Source organism: Oncorhynchus gorbuscha, linkage group LG06 (assembly GCF_021184085.1).
Source record: "Oncorhynchus gorbuscha isolate QuinsamMale2020 ecotype Even-year linkage group LG06, OgorEven_v1.0, whole genome shotgun sequence".
NCBI lineage: Eukaryota > Metazoa > Chordata > Actinopteri > Salmoniformes > Salmonidae > Oncorhynchus > Oncorhynchus gorbuscha.
In genome coordinates this window covers 56,252,888-56,270,243 of record NC_060178.1, presented here as the reverse complement: position 1 = coordinate 56,270,243, position 17,356 = coordinate 56,252,888, and the positions used below count along the sequence as shown (strand labels likewise).

General features: G+C 42.3%; 1 protein-coding gene across 2 annotated transcripts; it reads left to right on the top strand.

The window, feature by feature from the left end:
• The first annotated feature begins 422 nt into the window (after nucleotides 1–422).
• On the top strand, nucleotides 423–17,308 carry LOC124038125 (molybdenum cofactor sulfurase-like). Of its 2 annotated transcripts, XM_046353610.1 has the most exons (16): nucleotides 426–748; nucleotides 3,210–3,299; nucleotides 7,756–7,822; nucleotides 7,951–8,216; nucleotides 8,466–8,595; nucleotides 8,747–8,823; nucleotides 9,112–9,311; nucleotides 9,506–9,622; nucleotides 9,732–10,127; nucleotides 10,373–10,535; nucleotides 13,677–13,764; nucleotides 14,017–14,141; nucleotides 15,847–15,943; nucleotides 16,209–16,350; nucleotides 16,437–16,541; nucleotides 16,898–17,308. In XM_046353610.1, exons 1-16 carry the CDS (start codon nucleotides 475–477, stop codon nucleotides 16,988–16,990), a joined length of 2,430 nt encoding a protein of 809 aa, XP_046209566.1. In that variant the 5' UTR covers nucleotides 426–474; the 3' UTR covers nucleotides 16,991–17,308. The 2 variants fall into 2 exon arrangements, with proteins under 2 accessions (XP_046209565.1, XP_046209566.1); XM_046353609.1 differs by having other exon boundaries at nucleotides 423–748; nucleotides 7,951–8,595.
• The last annotated feature ends 48 nt before the right edge of the window (nucleotides 17,309–17,356 follow it).

The following is a 17,356-nucleotide window of genomic DNA, read 5'->3' as shown; positions in this document are numbered from 1 at the left end:
ATTCAGCTGAGCCACCAAATTGTGAAGGGAAATGAATCAGTGAAGCATAAGTGGCATATTTAATTACTGCTCACTGCGTGGAAAGGAGACAATAATGGCCTCTGCGAATTCCTCATGTCACTTGCTTCCAGACCACGTGCTTTGGCCTCCATATATCAAAAATGATTATTATTGCATTTCTGCATGTGTGTGTACATTACATTGATGTGTGTGTGTGTTTATGCACATTCTTGAATTACATTTCAATTCACTCCTTGAATTGACTGAATAGGAATTTGAATTGTTATGGTTATCACTAGATAAATCCGTAATAGCAACAGTATTTCATTTTCATTAGCTAGTATTATGTTTTGCCCACTTATTGTCCCGATTGACAGATTCGGGTCCACTTTCAAATGTAAATATGATGTTGTATTCCATTTCCTGCATTCTCAGTAACAGATCTATAATGAACTCAGTCGTATTGTCTTGGGAATGCGAGGTAAATCGTTTCGATACAAATGTCTACTACTAAAACAGACTGTCACTGTCTGTCAGAGATGCAGTGTGGACTTAGAACTTTGTCCACTCAACACTGCCATTCGACATGTGCAAGACGCGAAAATGCCACTGCATGAGGCCATGGAGAAGGAATCGTTGAATTTTAATCAACTGTGTACGTTTGAGAGCTTCGAGGACGTGTGGAATCATTACGGTTATAAGAGTGTCTTCCAAGACGTGATAGAACGGGAGTTCTCAAGGATTAAAGGTACATTGGGCTACTTTTTGCGTGGGGTTTATGTTAAATTAAACTGGTTCAATGCAAACCGGTGATGTAACATTGTAACATAGGTCTGTCTGCCTACTGTATATGTTATGCAGGGACAAATCTGCCATAGATAATGTAAATACATAAATAAATGCTCACAAACATATTTTAAAAAATGTATTCATGATTTAAATAATTAACCACACTTTCTTTCATTTCATTCATTTATATTATTTCTTCATTTATTTATGTATTTCTTCCTTTGTTGGTGGTATATAACACACCATTGGTTGATCAATGCCACGGCATATTGAGCGATTACATTTGCCTGGGCTGCGTTTAAGTATGACAGCACTTATTCAAAGTTTTGTTCCACATTAGCACCCCCCCAAAAAAATGTTTTATGTGTAGCGCATATAGCTATGTATCAATATGATATGTCACTTTTTTGGAGAGACATTGGAGATAGTCTGTTATATGCTGCTGTGTAAACTCTAAACAGTTGTATTCCGTGGTTGTCACGGAGTAGGCTGATACCTCATTTTATGGAGCCAAGATCGATAGGTAAAGCTGTACATTGCAATATGAACATTCAATACACAGTAGATTGACTGGTGAGCTTACAGTATGCCCCAATACAATTCTGAAGTCTAATACATCCACAGTGCAATTTCAAATTAACCAATTATTGTATTTTGTTTAAGTTATATAACAACATTCGAAACGTTTAATTATTATCCAGTTCAAATGTGGCATGATTCCCCTATTTATATCTGTTTGCGTCAGTTTCCATTCTGGACTTTTATTTTGAAGGCAATCATCAAATTCTAATATTGTGGCGAATCGTTATTGTGGCTAGCTTCACATAGGTGGTTCAAAAACAGTCAAGCAACTTGCTGCGGATGGGTGTAAAATGCGGAACGTACAAACAGGAATCTATTCCAAAAACTTCGTAAATAACAAGGTTGCCAACAAACAACGCATACGGAGTTGTATAGCGGCCGAATAAAATACCGGGTAGGGTGGGCTGTTTCATTAAGGTTTCACTCACCACGTTTATTCCGAAAAATGTATCTGGTAGCCTATGGACAAACATTAAGAATAAGCAATGTGGTGAATTGCTGCCTATTCGACAGATAGTTAGCTAGGTGAATTGATCATGCTACTTTGTATGCCTTGTTTGTTGTCAACCTTGTACTTTACAAAGTTTTTGGAACAGTTTCCTGTTGGAACGTTCCACAAATTTTACCCACCCACGTGCTGTGACATTGATCAAGCAATGGTGTGTTAGATACCACCCACAGAAGTTCGATTGAAACCTCCTCATGATATTGGAGGAAGAAATACAAAAAAACATATCAATTAATCAAATTAATTCAAGTTTGAACAATTAGATAAATAATTGAATACGTACAGATATGTAGAGAATATTAATTTTAGTCAGTGTTTTTGTATTTGCTTGCTCATTTTTTAAATTATGTGTGGATTAATTAATTAATCTATGTGTGCATGTATTTATTACTTTATTTAATTATAATTTCAGCAGGTTTGGTCCTCCGTAATATGTTGTTGTGTTCTTATGACAATGTTGTTATTAGATGCACATAAGTGATTACCCTGCTGAAAAAAAAGAAGGGTGTACTTTGGGGCCTGCAATTCAGGGCATTCCTGCATGTGGGTGTTCTTTTGGTCAATGTTTAAGCTACGACTCCGATACACAGGCCGGAAGCGGGGGTGACACCGGTAGTTATCTATCCAGGACACCGCGAGAAAGTGTTCTTTGCCACCGCCCCCCACCCGCCGAGCACTGCTTTCCTGCAGTTCTGTTAACGTTACACGGAGGGCAGGCTCTCGGAAAAGCTGGGGTCGAAAGACACTGTGTACTAGCTAGCTAGGACCCCAGTACACTGGCGTGAGGCGGGTCGACACCCACCGGTAATTAGTTAGCTAGGACACCTGTAGACAGTGTCCTTCACCCTCACCTGACAAACACTCCTTTCCCACAGTTCTGTGATGTATCTTTGTGTAATATAATATTAATTAATCACTCGATGTACATGCACAAACACAACAAACAAAAAATATATTGATTTTTTTTTTATAAAAATGAAACCGCAGTAGAGACTGCTGGGGAATATGATAAGATGGGTGTGATCAGACCAGATTGACCAGCTAGACCATCACAGACCAGCTTGTTTACAAGCATCAACAGTATACCAGCATCACCAGCATAAACTGGTATGTGTCCAAAACACAGTGAAGGCTGGTCGCCAGTGTCCAAAACACAGCAAAGATTGGTCACCAGCTAAACCAGAGCGACCATGCTGGTCAGACCAGCTTGACTTAGCATCATACCAGCACTGACCAGCTTGTTTTTTAGAACAGTTTTTTTCAGCAGGGTATATCCAGATAAAAACTCTTTGCCGAGATTTCTCTCATTTCAAAACCAACTTTTTGACAGGCATTACATACCTGGATCATGCTGGAACAACACTATATCCTGAGTCATTGGTGAGAGAATTCTATCAGGATATCTGCACGAATGTATATGGTGAGTATTTCCTCACATACCAAATATAATTAGCTGCAACTGATATAATGTGCTGAATTGTTACAAGTGTAAAAAGTCATTTAATTAAAGGGGAAATCTGGGATTGCTAAATACATTTTTGGACTATTTATGTAAATTATGCTCTTGTTTTTATTAACAAGTAATGTATTGGCCATTGCATGTCAATTGTACAATACTATTGCCATTCAAGCGTATTATTATCACTGTTTATTAAGAATTGACCTTTTTAAAGATGGTGAATGGTGTATGCCAGGTCAGGGCAAGTCATTTTAGGATCCCCATTCTCCTTATTCATGGAGAGCTACTTGTTGGGTTAACAAATGATTTTCCACTAGTTTAGTTCCGAACAGAACCATACTTATTTTTAATTCCATTCCACTGCTCCGACCAGTTCTACGTCATACCTTTCAGACCGTCAGTATGGTTGACAGTATAGTATGGGTTATATCCCTCACGTTCCACACAGGTCGAGTTATAACAACAAAGTCACACCAGTGACCTGACAGCATGGGAGGACATGCCCCAGTGTTCATATAAAACGGCAGACCATGCTCTACCATGCACTGTCTCTTATTTATTCTCGCAAATTCAGCGGAGCTGTATAGCACAAGTTGACTGCTCCGCTGCTCCCGTTGTTCAGATTGCATCTTCCCAGGTCCCGGTAGGTAAACTCTGTGTGAGTTGTGTGTATTGTCAGTCTGTCACCAACAGCCTGTGACCTGTGTGTCAGAGCGCAAAATTTGCCCTCCGATGCTGTGTGACAGCTCTCCCCTACCTATCCCTTTTATCAAAGGATATAGGGCTTTCTTGTGTTGTGCTGACTTAGCCCACCAGCTAGTTTATATGTGTGTGTTGTCCACCGTACTCCGGTGCTAACCTTGTCAAGATATCCTCCATTGCTATGCTCGTTATCGAGGCCACCGGGCACTAGTCGTCCTTCGACTATTTAAAACTCGAATGGGTCACTTCCCTAGATAACCGCGTCTAGGAAGGTTGTTAGCCTAGCCAGCTATAAGACGTGACATTCGCATTGCCTTCCCTAGGCATCCCTCTCCCCAGGTATTACTGACATGCTAGTCTACCAACTCCACTGTGTGTTGTCAGCTTGGCTTACCAAACGACGGCCTTTCGTGTGTGTTTCACATAAATAAGCTTACCTTTAAACATATCTCTCCAGCTCCAGCACAGTGGTCATAGCTAGGCTCACCTAAAATTATTTTGCAGGGGCTGTACAACTCCCGCCAGATTTATTGTAGCTCTCTACCTTTTACTGTATATTGTGCTAGCTGTTGTAATTACAGTCCCCGGTTACTATTATATTAGTTAATGATTTAAGTAATATAATAGGTGAAAAAGGTTTTAAAAAACAAGAGCCTCACTTGGAAGGTCGATTCCTTATCCTCTGAGATAAAGCAGAAAAAAAAGATTTTGAATTCCCTCAAAGCACACTGAGTCGGGGCCCTCTAGCACCCTCCAGAATGGGGGACGCAACAGAGGACTCATAGCCGTGATGATGACCTTCTCTCCACTCAGGCATCCAACCGGCACTTTAGTGACCAGGATGATGACATGCCCAACATTGCGAAGGAAAGGGGCCAACCAGATTTGTAGACACATTCAGTCTCAATGCTAAAGATGGGTTAGAGGAGTCATTCCAAGGCTCTGATCAAACTCTTGCCCACTACGGCAAGGATCGTAGGATGCTACCTGCCATGGGCGACACAAAACAATATGGGCTGGGCCATATGCCTAAGGTGGATGAATTCATAGCAGACCTGGATCTCTGCAGCCTGAATGATGTATCTCCTCAGGCATTTGCAATCATGACTAGAGAGCTAGGCAGACTGATGTCCACCGTGGTTGTGACTTGTAGCCAGGTCTGGTTCGCCCAAGCCCCAATGTCCAATGACTCCAGGAGGATGCTGAGAAAGCTCCCAGTGGTCCCCGTAATGCTCTTCAGCCCCACGGCTGAGTGCGCCATCAAATGTACAAAACAGCTGAGTCAGGCAACACCGCTGTGGAACGCACAGCCCAGAAACCAGGCATCACAGAGTCGGGGCAGAGGGAGGCTTGACGCACGTCAACCTTGCCGCTCTAACTCAGCCCAGCCCTACACATACCATTGGTCCTACCACTAGCCTAAAACAGGTGCTCGCCAGCCCAAGACGGCAATGCAGCCCCAAGAGGCCGAGGCTGGATTGGGCAATAATGTCACACCTAGGTCATCTGCCTTCCTTTTTAAACCTCTGAAAACTATATATTTTTTTACATTTAGCTCTACATTAAATTACTTCACCTATCAGTGTTGATAGAGCAGCTTGCCATGGAGCAGGTAAGGGATTTAATGTGTACAGGAAGTCGTTAACAGCTAATTTTTTAAAATCTTAACAGCATGGTTTAATCATAATGAAATACAAACACACACACTATGATGCCAGTCACAGTGTAGGGCGTGAGATGCAACATAAAGAGAGGATGGAGGAAGCTTGCCTTGAAGTGCCGGGCATCTTGTTATGACATACATTATCTGAATAAGGCCCACAGAATTATGCCTACAGAGGGGCGACTTCTATGGAGAACCTTGAACGTTTTTGAACTTCCGAGTTGGTTTAACGTTGGACCAGAGCAAACATTAACTAGCTAACTAACAAGCTTGTTGTGTGTGCAGAGCAGAACTATAATTAAAAACACGTCTTAGCTTTTTGTAGTTAATAAATACAATGTGAAATGTGATAACAATAGGTTCCTTAACTACCATTGAAAAAGTTAATCCATTCTTTTAAACATCTCTCCCTAATTTCTGAATATTGCGTGTAACCTTGCAAAACCTTGAAAAAATGACTGGAATGTAAAATAATGTTATTAACTGGTTCCCATTCTTTTAAAATAACTGTTCTGGGGTATAGATCACTTGTGTTTCCGGTTCGGGTTCTGTTCCTCAAATAATTTCCTTTTCTGGTTTTATTCCCTGTTACTAGGCTTTAGCTCTGCCGAACTCAGATTTGTTTATAGGCGTTTTGCCCTGTGTTTGTTTGACTTAGTCCTCTAATTTTGCAATTGGCCAAGTAGCCAATTGCAATGTACAAGTATTTTTGTCAACAGTTCTTTCCTAATACAGACTGTTCACTTTGTAAATACTCAACTTTGTATCCAGTCTTCTTCATCACTGTCTGACCCTTTGTATCCAGTCTTCTTCATCACTGCCTGACCCCTTTGTATCCAGTCTTCTTCATCACTGCCTGACCCCTTTGTATCCAGTCTTCTTCATCACTGCCTGACCCCTTTGTATCCAGTCTTCTTCATCACTGCCTGACCCCTTTGTATCCAGTCTTCTTCATCACTGCCTGACCCCTTTGTATCCAGTCTTCTTCATCACTGCCTGACCCCTTTGTATCCAGTCTTCTTCATCACTGCCTGACCCCTTTGTATCCAGTCTTCTTCATCACTGCCTGACCCCTTTGTATCCAGTCTTCTTCATCACTGCCTGACCCCTTTGTATCCAGTCTTCTTCATCACTGCCTGACCCCTTTGTATCCAGTCTTCTTCATCACTGCCTGACCCCTTTGTATCCAGTCTTCTTCATCACTGCCTGACCCCTTTGTATCCAGTCTTCTTCATCACTGCCTGACCCCTTTGTATCCAGTCTTCTTCATCACTGCCTGACCCCTTTGTATCCAGTCTTCTTCATCACTGCCTGACCCCTTTTGTATCCAGTCTTCTTCATCACTGCCTGACCCCTTTTGTATCCAGTCTTCTTCATCACTGCCTGACCCCTTTGTATCCAGTCTTCTTCATCACTGCCTGCCCTGCACTGTAAATAAATACCTCCTATTTTTGAGCCTGGTTCCTCTCTAGGTTTCTTCCTAGGTTCCTAGCCACCATGCTTCTACTTCTGCATTGCTTGCTGTTTGGGGTTTTCGGCTGCATTTCTGTATAGCACTTTGTGACATCTGCTGATTTCTTTATAATTACATTTGACTGATTGATTTGCACCTGAACTTCCGACTCAGAGACTGTTGCTGCTCCACACCAACTAAATAGGCTGCTGGGTCGTCCTCTATCTTCAAGGCCCAGTTTAGTTAAAATTAAGTTTTCCTGTGTTTTGTATCATATTGTACAACAGCTGATGAAACTAACACTGTACAAGTGTGAAAACATTTCATCGATGTTATCTCCTGATAGTTGCTGGTTGAAAATGCATTTTACACAGGACCTTTTAAATCAGACAATGTGCATGTGCTGGTGTTTGGTTTGCTTGGTGACATCACCAGGCTTTAAATTGGTTAATAGACCAATAACAAAGAGTTCCAAACCTCTTTGCCAATAACAGCTAGTTTTAAGTTTCCCCCTCACTCATTACACTCCCAGACAGTTCTAGCAAAATTCTAGCTTGAGAAATAGTTTCAATATATTCTTCTAATATTTTTGTTTTTAGGCAACCCTCACAGCCATAACCCCAGCAGCAGACTGACACATGACACAGTGGAGCATGTCAGATACAGGTAAGCCTCTCCTTTCACAGAAATAATTCGTCACCATTATACCATCCTAATGAATGTGACTGTGTGACCACTAATTTTTGCCCTCCTATTGAGGACATGTAACTGAACGGAAATTTATTTTCTTGCAGGATATTGCAGCATTTTAACACCACTCCTGACGAATACTCAGTGATTTTCACGTCTGGCAGTACGGCAGCTCTCAAATTAGTCGCTGAGAGCTTTCCCTGGAGGCCTCCCACTGCTGCGGAGCCAGCCAGTCAGTTCTGCTATCTGACCGATAACCATACCTCAGTGGTTGGTATCAGAGGAGTTATTTCAGCACTGGGAGTAGTTTCTCTACCTGTCTCCCCCGAGGAGATAGAGGCCAGAGCCAAAGATGTGGACCAGAGTGAAGGTAGCAGTTGCCAGACACCACACCTCTTCTGTTACCCAGCACAGAGCAATTTCTCTGGCAGAAAATACCCTCTGGGGTACGTGAGGGGTATCCAGGCGCGGCAGCTCTACCCAGCGTGTGATAGCAAGGGCCGATGGTTCGTCCTGCTGGATGCTGCCTCTTTTGCCAGCTGCTCTCCTCTGGATCTGCAGGAGCACTCAGCTAACTTTGTTCCCTTCTCCTTCTATAAGATGTTTGGCTTCCCCACAGGTTTAGGGGCTCTCCTGGTCCGGAATGATACAGCTGCCCTCCTAAGAAAGACGTATTTTGGTGGGGGGACAGCAGCGGCCTACCTAGCAGGGGATAACTATTATGTGCCCGCGTCAAATATGTCTAGCCGGTAAACTATTGCATGAGATTTGAAATGTAATAATGCACGTGTAAATGAACAAATATGATTTATGAAGTTGAGTGATCAAGGCTTAGAGAGAGAATATTTTGTGGGATTCTTTTTTTTTGTGATACATCTTGTGGTTTTGTTCTCGATTAAGGTTTGAAGATGGCACCGTCTCTTTCCTAGACATCATTGCTCTAAATCATAGTTTTGATTCTCTCCACACGCTCACAGGTATGTACATGTGAATCATTTAAAAGACATGGATGAAACAAAAAGTGATGCATCAATATTCATCACTATAATGCATCAATATCATCTGTCATTACATGAAGTATCAAAGTAAGAACACCGAATGTTAAATAATTTTCAAATGGTTGAGTGGTTGTTCATTAAATCAATTTGACAGAAATCTTTTAACATCAGTAAGGAGAGGACAAATATTCAACAGAGATTGAAATAAGTCAATGAAACCCTTCTGCTATTGTATTGCAGCTCAGTATCATTTTCTTTCTCCTTCAGGAGGTATGGACAAGATCCAGCTGCATACATTTGGTTTAACACGCTATACCTACATGTTGCTGTCTAGTCTTTGCCATGGCAACGGACAACCGGTTGCTCAGATATACTCCGACAGTGAGTTTGAGAACCCGAGCACACAGGGAGCCATCCTCAACTTCAACTTGATGGACTGTCATGGACAAATGATTGGATACTCTCAGGTCCACTCAAATGAGCTTATTTTATGTACTGCGCCCAAGATTTTTGTTGCATTTATTTCTTTCACACATCCACACAGAAGTAGATTCATAATTAACAAAGCCTAAGTGTGTTATGAATGCCAAAAAAAAAATGTCTTACATTTCTTCTGATTGATTTAAATGTCTAGCCATTTTCCATTTTCTCGTCTCCTCAGGTGGACAAGCTGGCTAGTCTTTTTAATATCCATTTGCGGACAGGTTGCTTCTGCAACGCAGGTGCCTGTCAGCTCTTCCTTGGCATCACCAATCAAGTGGTGAAGAGTAACCTACAGGTGAGCAATGAATTGTAAGTGTCATTGCACATGTGTTTGTGCAAAAGACAATAAAGATCATTCTTCATCTTAATATACTGTTGTCATGTCCTCTTCTGGGTTCTTCAAGGCGGGTCATGTCTGTGGAGACAACATAGACCTGGTAGACGGCCGTCCAACGGGATCTGTGCGTGTATCTTTCGGCTACATGTCAACCTTCCAGGACTGCCAAAACTTCCTGAACTTCGTTGCGGACTGCTTTGTGGAGAAACCAGTGAAAGTGGACCAAGATAAACTAGACAGACTGAAATCGAACACCTCTTCTAAAGGTTCCAGTCGATGTCTGCTCACCATGCTTACCAATGGTAAACCTGACCACATAGATGAGAGAGAGCATGCATCTACAGATCTAGTTGTCAACCAACGTGGAGGGAAGGCCATCACGAAAGATGCAAAGAGCCATGAGAAGGCCCAGACTCTGACTAACATTTACATATATCCAATCAAATCCTGTGCAGCGTTTGAGGTTTGAGCACATTTCACTTTTAATATTGTTTGGCTGTCATTAAATCTACAATGCAAATGATTAGGGTTCACCAAATACCCATATTATGATTTGATAAGAATATCAAAAACCTATTGTTGGATATTAGTTGTAAGAAGTATTATTTCATCAACTAAACACAATTACGATATGTGTGTTTGCCTAGCAGTACTATTAATTGGTTTCTCATTTCTTCGGTGTTTTGATTGTGATATGTGTTTATGCAGGTGACTGACTGGCCAATGGGTGCTCTGGGTCTGCTCCATGACCGGGGCTGGATGGTGGTGAATGGTAATGGAGTGTGTCTGAACCAAAAGAGAGAACCACGCTTATGCCTCATTCATCCACAGATCTACCTGCCCTCAAACACACTGCTCCTGCAGGCCTCAGGTCAGACATCTATATAGTCAGTTCCGAAGGTTGTGGCACCCCTGACAAGGATGTGCAAAAAAGACTATAAAATAAATTATTCAAATCTGAGCTATATTATATAAATAATGTATGCACTCAGTACTTACTGTATGTCGCTCTGGGTAAGAGTGTCTGCTAAAATGTAAATGTTGTATGCAAATGTTTTTTATTATTATTTTATACTAATACAATTGCCCAGAGAAAGACATTTTGTTTAACAAGTAATAATGTTTTAGGCACCCCTGTTTTCAATACCTCCCCATACCTCACCTTGCAAGAATAACAGAGCTGAGCCTTTTTTTGTGTGATTGGAGAACACATTGGAAGGGATCTTAGACCATTTGTCCATACAGAATCTTTCCAGCTCCCTGATATCCTTCATCTGCGCTTATGGACTGCCCTCTTCAAATCAAACCACAGGTTTTCAATGGGTCTAAAGTCCGTAGACTGAGATGGCCATGGCCAACCTCCTGGCAAGGGCAACCAGATTTTTGGCTAAAATGACCTGGTACTAGATAAAGTTCATGATGCCGTTGACCTTAACAACGGCCCCTGGATCGGTGGAAACAAAATAGCACCATAACATCAAAGATCTCCCTTTGCTTCCAGAACAGCCTGAATTTTTCATGGCATGGAAACATTGTTCAATTGGTATTGAGGCACCTAACGTGTGCCAGAAAAACATTCCCCACACCATTACAACACTGCCACCAGCCTGTACTGTTGACACCAGGCAGGATGGGGCCGTGGACTCATGCTGCTTACACCAAATCCTGACTCTGCCATCAGCATGACTCAACAGGAACCTAGATTTGTCAGACCAGGCAATGTTTTTTCACTCCTCAATTGTCCAGTGTTGGTGATCGCGTGCCCACTGGAGCTGCTTTGTCTTGTTTTTAGCCTTTAGGAGTGGAACCCGGTGCGTTCGTCTGCTGCAATAGCCCATCCATGACAAGGACTAACGAGTTGTGCATTACAAGATTCCGTTCTGCACACCACTGTTGTACTGCGCCATTATTTGCCTGTTTGTGGCCTGCCTCTTAGCTTGCACAATTCTTGCCGTTCTCCTTCGATCTTTCATCAACGAGCTGTTTTCGCTCACAAGACCGCAGCTGACTGGAAGTTTTTTGTTTGTCGCACCATTCTCGGTAATCCCTAGATAGACACTGTCGTGCGTGAGAAGTAGAGGATACCGGCCATTTCTGAAATACTGGAACCGGCACGCCTAGACCGACAATCATACCATGCTCAAAGTCACTTAGGTCATTCGTTTAGCCTATTCTTACGTTCAAGCAAACTGTAACTGAATGCCTCTATGCCTGTCCGCCTGTTTTATATAGCAAGCCACGGCCACGTGACTCACTGTCTCTAGGAGCGAACCATTTTCGTGAAGGGGGTGGTGTACCTAATAAACTGAGTATATATATATATATACAGTGGGGCAAAAAAGGATTTAGTCAGCCACCAATTGTGCAAGTTCTCCCACTTAAAAGATGAGAGAGGCCTGTAATTTTCATCATAGGTACACTTCAACTATGACAGACAAATGAGAAAAAATCCAGAAAAACACATTTTTTATGAATTTTATTTTTTAAATGAATTTATTTGCAAATTATGGTGGAAAATAAGCATTTGGTCAATAACAAAAGTTTATCTCAATATTTTGTTATACACCCTTTGTTGGCAATGACAGAGATCAAACGTTTTCTGTAAGTCTTCACAAGGTTTTCACACACTGTTGCTGGTATTTTGGCCCATTCCTCCATGCAGATCTCCTCTAGAGCAGTGATGTTTTGGGGCTGTTGCTGGGCAACACGGACTTTCAACTCCCTCCAAAGATTTTCTATGGGGTTGAGATCTGGAGACTGCCTAGGCCACTCCAGGACCTTGAAATGCTTCTTGCGAAGCCAGTCCTTCGTTGCCCGGGCGGTGTGTTTGGGATCATTGTCATGCTGAAAGACCCAGCCATGTTTCATCTTCAAGGCCCTTGCTGATGGAAGGAGGTTTTCACTCAATCTCACGATACATGGCCCCATTCATTCTTTCCTTTACATGGATCAGTCGTCCTGGTTCCTTTGCAGAAAAACAGTCCCAAAGCATGATGTTTCCACCCCCATGCTTCACAGTAAGTATGGTGTTCTTTGGATGCAACTCAGCATTCTTTGTCCTCCAAACACGACTAGTTGAGTTTTTACCAAAAAGTTATATTTTGGTTTCATCTGACCATATGACATTCTCCCAATCTTCTTCTGGATCATCCAAATGCTCTCTATAGCAAACTTCAGACGGGCCTGGACATGTACTGGCTTAAGCAGGGGGACACGTCTGGTACTGCAGGATTTGAGTCCCTGGCGGCGTAGTGTGTTACTGATGGTAGGCTTTGTTACTTTTGTCCCAGCTCTCTGCAGGTCATTCACTAGGTCCCCCCGTGTGGTTCTTGGATGTTTGCTCACCGTTCTTGTGATCATTTTGACCCCACGGGGTGAGATCTTGCATGGAGCCCCAGATCGAGAGAGATTATCAATGGTCTTGTATGTCTTCCATTTCCTAATAATTGCTCCCACAGTTGATTTCTTCAAACCAAGCTGCTTACCTATTGCAGATTCAGTCTTCCCAGCCTGGTGCAGGTCTACAATTTTGTTTCTGGTGTCCTTTGACAGCTCTTTGGTCTTGGCCATAGTGGAGTTTGGAGTGTGACTGTTTGAGGTTGTGGACAGGTGTCTTTTATACTGATAACAAGTTCAAACAGGTGCCAAAGAAGAAGTTACAGGTCTGTGAGAGCCAGAAATCTTGCTTGTTTGTTGGTGACCAAATACTTATTTTCCACCATAATTTGCAAATAAATTCATAAAAAATCCTACAATGTGATTTTCTGGATTTATTTCTCTCATTTTGTCTGTCATAGTTGAAGTGTACCTATGATGAAAATTACAGGCCTCTCTCATCTTTTTAAGTGGGAGAACTTGCACAATTGGTGGCTGACTTAATACTTTTTTGTCCCACTGTATACATTTATAAGATGTTTTATTGTGACACATCAGTTATTCAGCAGCACCCGTCAAATACATTTCAGTAACACATTTTCAGAACTGTTCTAAAAGAGTTCCTCTTCTCTCTCAGGAATGAACACTATTTGTGTCCCTTTGAAAAACCACAGCGAGCCACCCCAGAGTCATAGGTTGTGTCAAAACATGGTGTGTGGTGACAGGTGAGTTGGCTTTTTTTATTAAACTACTAGCTATGTCTTTGTAGAGTAGGCTTGAAAGACATGTATCATCAGAATGACATGTTTAATTTTGACGCATTTTCCCACAATCATTGGTCTGCCACTGAGTATTTTTTTCAATACTTTTTAGTCACCTTCAGATGTTATAACAGATCATTTAAAATAAGGATATTTGACCATCCCCTTGATTCAGAAATGTTGTCATGGTTGTTATTGTATTCTCTCCATCCCAAGGGTGGAGACAGTGGACTGTGGCGATGAAGCTGCATCGTGGCTCTCAGAGTTCCTTGGACAGCCTTGTCGTTTGATAAGGCAAAGTCCTGATTTCAGTCGCGTCATGAAAAAGGGCCATGAAAAAGGTGAAAGGGAAATGTCCTTGGTAAACTTAATTTCAGATGCAATACTAGAGTATCATTTAACATTTTAGTCATTTAGCAGACGCTCTCATCCAAAACGAGTTAGTTAGTGCATTCATCTTAAGATAGCTAGATGGGGCAACCCCATACCACAGTAGTTATCAGCAAAGTCAGTTCGAGGTGAGGAGGGGATTATTTAAGATACTCTTTGAAGAGGTAGGGTTTCAGGAGCTTTCAGAAAGATGGGCAGGGACTCTGCTGTCCTAGCTTCAGGGGGAAGCTGGTTCCCCCATTGGAGTGCCAGGACAGAGAAGAGCTTGGACTGTGCTTATTGGGAGCTGCTATCCTGTTGGGGTGGGAGGGCCAAGAGACCAGAGGTGGCAGAACAGAGTGCTTGGCTTGCGGTGTAGGATTTGAGCATAGCTTGAAGGTAGCGAGGGGCAGTTCCTCTTGATGCTCTGTAGACAAGCACAATCCTCTTGTAGTGTATGCAAGCTTCAACTGGAAGCCAGTGGAGTGTGCGCAGCAGCGGGGTGACTTGGGAGAACTTGAAGGTTGATAACCAGGCAGGCTGCAGTGTTCTGGATACGTTGCAGAGGTTTGATGGCACAAGCATGGAGCCCAGCCAACAGCGAGTTCCAGTAGTCCAGACGGCAGATGACAAGTGCCTGGATTAGGACCTGCGCCGCTTCCTGTGTGAGGCATGGTTGTACTCTGCGGATGTTGTAGAGGATGAACCTGCAAGAGCGAGTCACTGCTTTGATGTTTACAGAGAACGACGGGGTGTTGACCAGGGTCGCGCCAAGGTTATTTGCACACTGGAAGGGCAACACTGGGAAGTTCCCAAACGTGACGGAGAGTTCTTTGAGAAGACAGGCATTCCCCAGGAGGAGCAGCTCCGTCTTGTCGATGTTGAGAGAGGGAGAAGGATTTAGCAGAATGGAGAGATGATAGGAGAATAGAGGAGAGAGTAGTGGGAAAGAGACTGAAGATTGTGATGGCGCATGACCATCTGGGTAAGCCCACACACTTGGGAGCCAGGCCCACCTACTGGGGACCCAGAGCCAGCCAATCAGAATGAGTTTTGTCCCCACAAAAGGGTTTTGTTATATAGAGAAGTACCCCCCCAGACGATCCCACAGCTGAAGAAACCAGATGTGGAGGTCCAGGCTGGCGTTACACTTGGTCTGTGGTTGTGAGGCTGGTTGGGAGTTCTGCCAAATTCTCTAAAACGAAGTTGGAGGCGGCTTATGGTAGAGAAATTAACATTAAATTCTCTGGCAACTGCTCTGGTGGAAATTCCTGCTGTCCTGTCAGCATGCCAATTGCATGCTCCCTCAAAACTTGAGACATCTGTGGCATTGTGTTGTGTGACAAAACTGCACATTTTAGAGTGGCCTTTTATTGTCCCCAGCACAGGGTGTGCCTGTGTAATGATCATGCTGTTAAATAAGTTTATTGATATGCTACACCTGTCAGGTGGATGGATTAACTTGAAAATGCTCACTAACAGGGATGCACACAAATTTGTGCACAGAATGAGAGAAATACACATTTTGTGAGTAATGAACATTTCTGGGATTTTTTTTCTTCTGCTCATGAAACATGGGAACAACACTGTTGCGTCTATATTTTTGTTCAGTATATTTTGTATGCCTGAATGTTGGAATTTTCTTTGCCCTCTTAAATGTATAATGACTTGCCCCAGAGATCTCGTCCACTGCCCTCTCATTGGTGAATGAAGCCCAGTACCTAATAGTCAACCGTGCCAGTGTCGATTTGCTTCAGAGACATATCACAAACAGGTATAGTATAACATGTTATTATTGCCTGAGGGCCTCACTCATTCTTGGTGGAGGACATTTGAAATTTGTGACATACTAAATTCTGCATTATAAAATGGGTTGTTTGAATCCTGGATGCTGATTGGTTGATAGCAGGGAGTTTATTCACAACAATCCCCAGATAATGTCTGTTAACAGTTACATTTGAATTATCAATTATTTTTTATTAATGTGAGCCATCCTTTTTTTCTTGTTCCTTGTGGTCCATCTAACCACTGTGGTACAGACAGGAATCCTCTGATGACCATCAGCCTCTTGACACCCAGACGCTTATTAGTCGATTTCGGGCCAATTTAGTCATCTCTGGAAAGGAGCCATTTGAGGAAGATGATTGGTCACACTTGATTATTGGAAATACCCATTTCCAGGTGAGGATGCAGATCATAAACGGGGACACTTATTACTGAAATGGCAATGAAAAGCTATAACTGCATCATCTCTTTGTGATGTGTAGGTGGCAGGTCGGTGTGGCAGGTGCCAGATGATCGGGGTTGATCAGAGCACAGGAGCCAAGACCAAGGAGCCTCTTCTGTCTCTCTCTGCCTATCGCAAGGGGAAGGTCAGTGTAAAACAACTGCTGCAGTGTGTATGTGTGTGACAGAGAGAGAGATTGAGAGAGAGAGCGGGGAAGTTGTGTTTAATTTCAGTGTGTGACAACATCTTCCAGGGTGTGTAGCGTTTTTTCCTATGACACACCATCTGACTTACTATTGGGTGGACTGCATTTGCAACGGTCTGTGTTATTGACCTTAGAATAGGAGGTAGCCAGAGTACATAGAAAACAAAGAAAAATCACAAAGAAAGCACACAGCAAAGTACACAGTATCCTTTATCCCCAAATGACCCATTTTGGATACAATGTCCATTTTGCCCATTCAGTAAGTATGCTGTAAATGTGTTCTGATTGTTTTTTAGGTGACATTTGGTGTGTACCTGGTTCACCAATCACTGGAAGACTCTAATTCTACCCTATCTGTTGGCTCGTCTGTAAAGTCTGAAATGTCATGATAAGGTTACCAATTCCAGATGTGTTTTCGTTTGTCTGGACCGTGATAATTTTTAAGCAAACATTGCGTGGGATACAATGTAAATGTATTTGAAGTGTTTGCATATTGCTAGACAACCCAGGAAATAACAGAGCTCATTCAGACTGAAGTGTAAATCAATTACTGAACCTTTTAAGTTTACATGATTTTAATGTTTTGTAAATAAACAAAACTGTATTTTGGTGGGTTTATCTTTGAAAAACTGATTTGGTTAACTTCGTCCTTAAACATGTGGATTTGTATGTTTGCTTACCCAAATAAAAACAGGATAAAAACAGGATTTTTCTGTGTTTTATATATATTTCCACACTATGAAGTTGGAATAATA

What these genes read in the sequence shown, in the direction of transcription:
- LOC124038125 (XM_046353609.1), top strand. Translation starts at nt 475, where the DNA reads ATGCGAGGTAAATCGTTTCGATACAAATGTCTACTACTAAAACAGACT. An exon ending in TTCTCTCCACACGCTCACAG is followed by an intron (nt 8,824 to 9,111) that starts GTATGTACATGT and finishes TTTCTCCTTCAG; the next exon opens with GAGGTATGGACAAGATCCAG. An exon ending in TTGGAAATACCCATTTCCAG is followed by an intron (nt 16,351 to 16,436) that starts GTGAGGATGCAG and finishes TGTGATGTGTAG; the next exon opens with GTGGCAGGTCGGTGTGGCAG.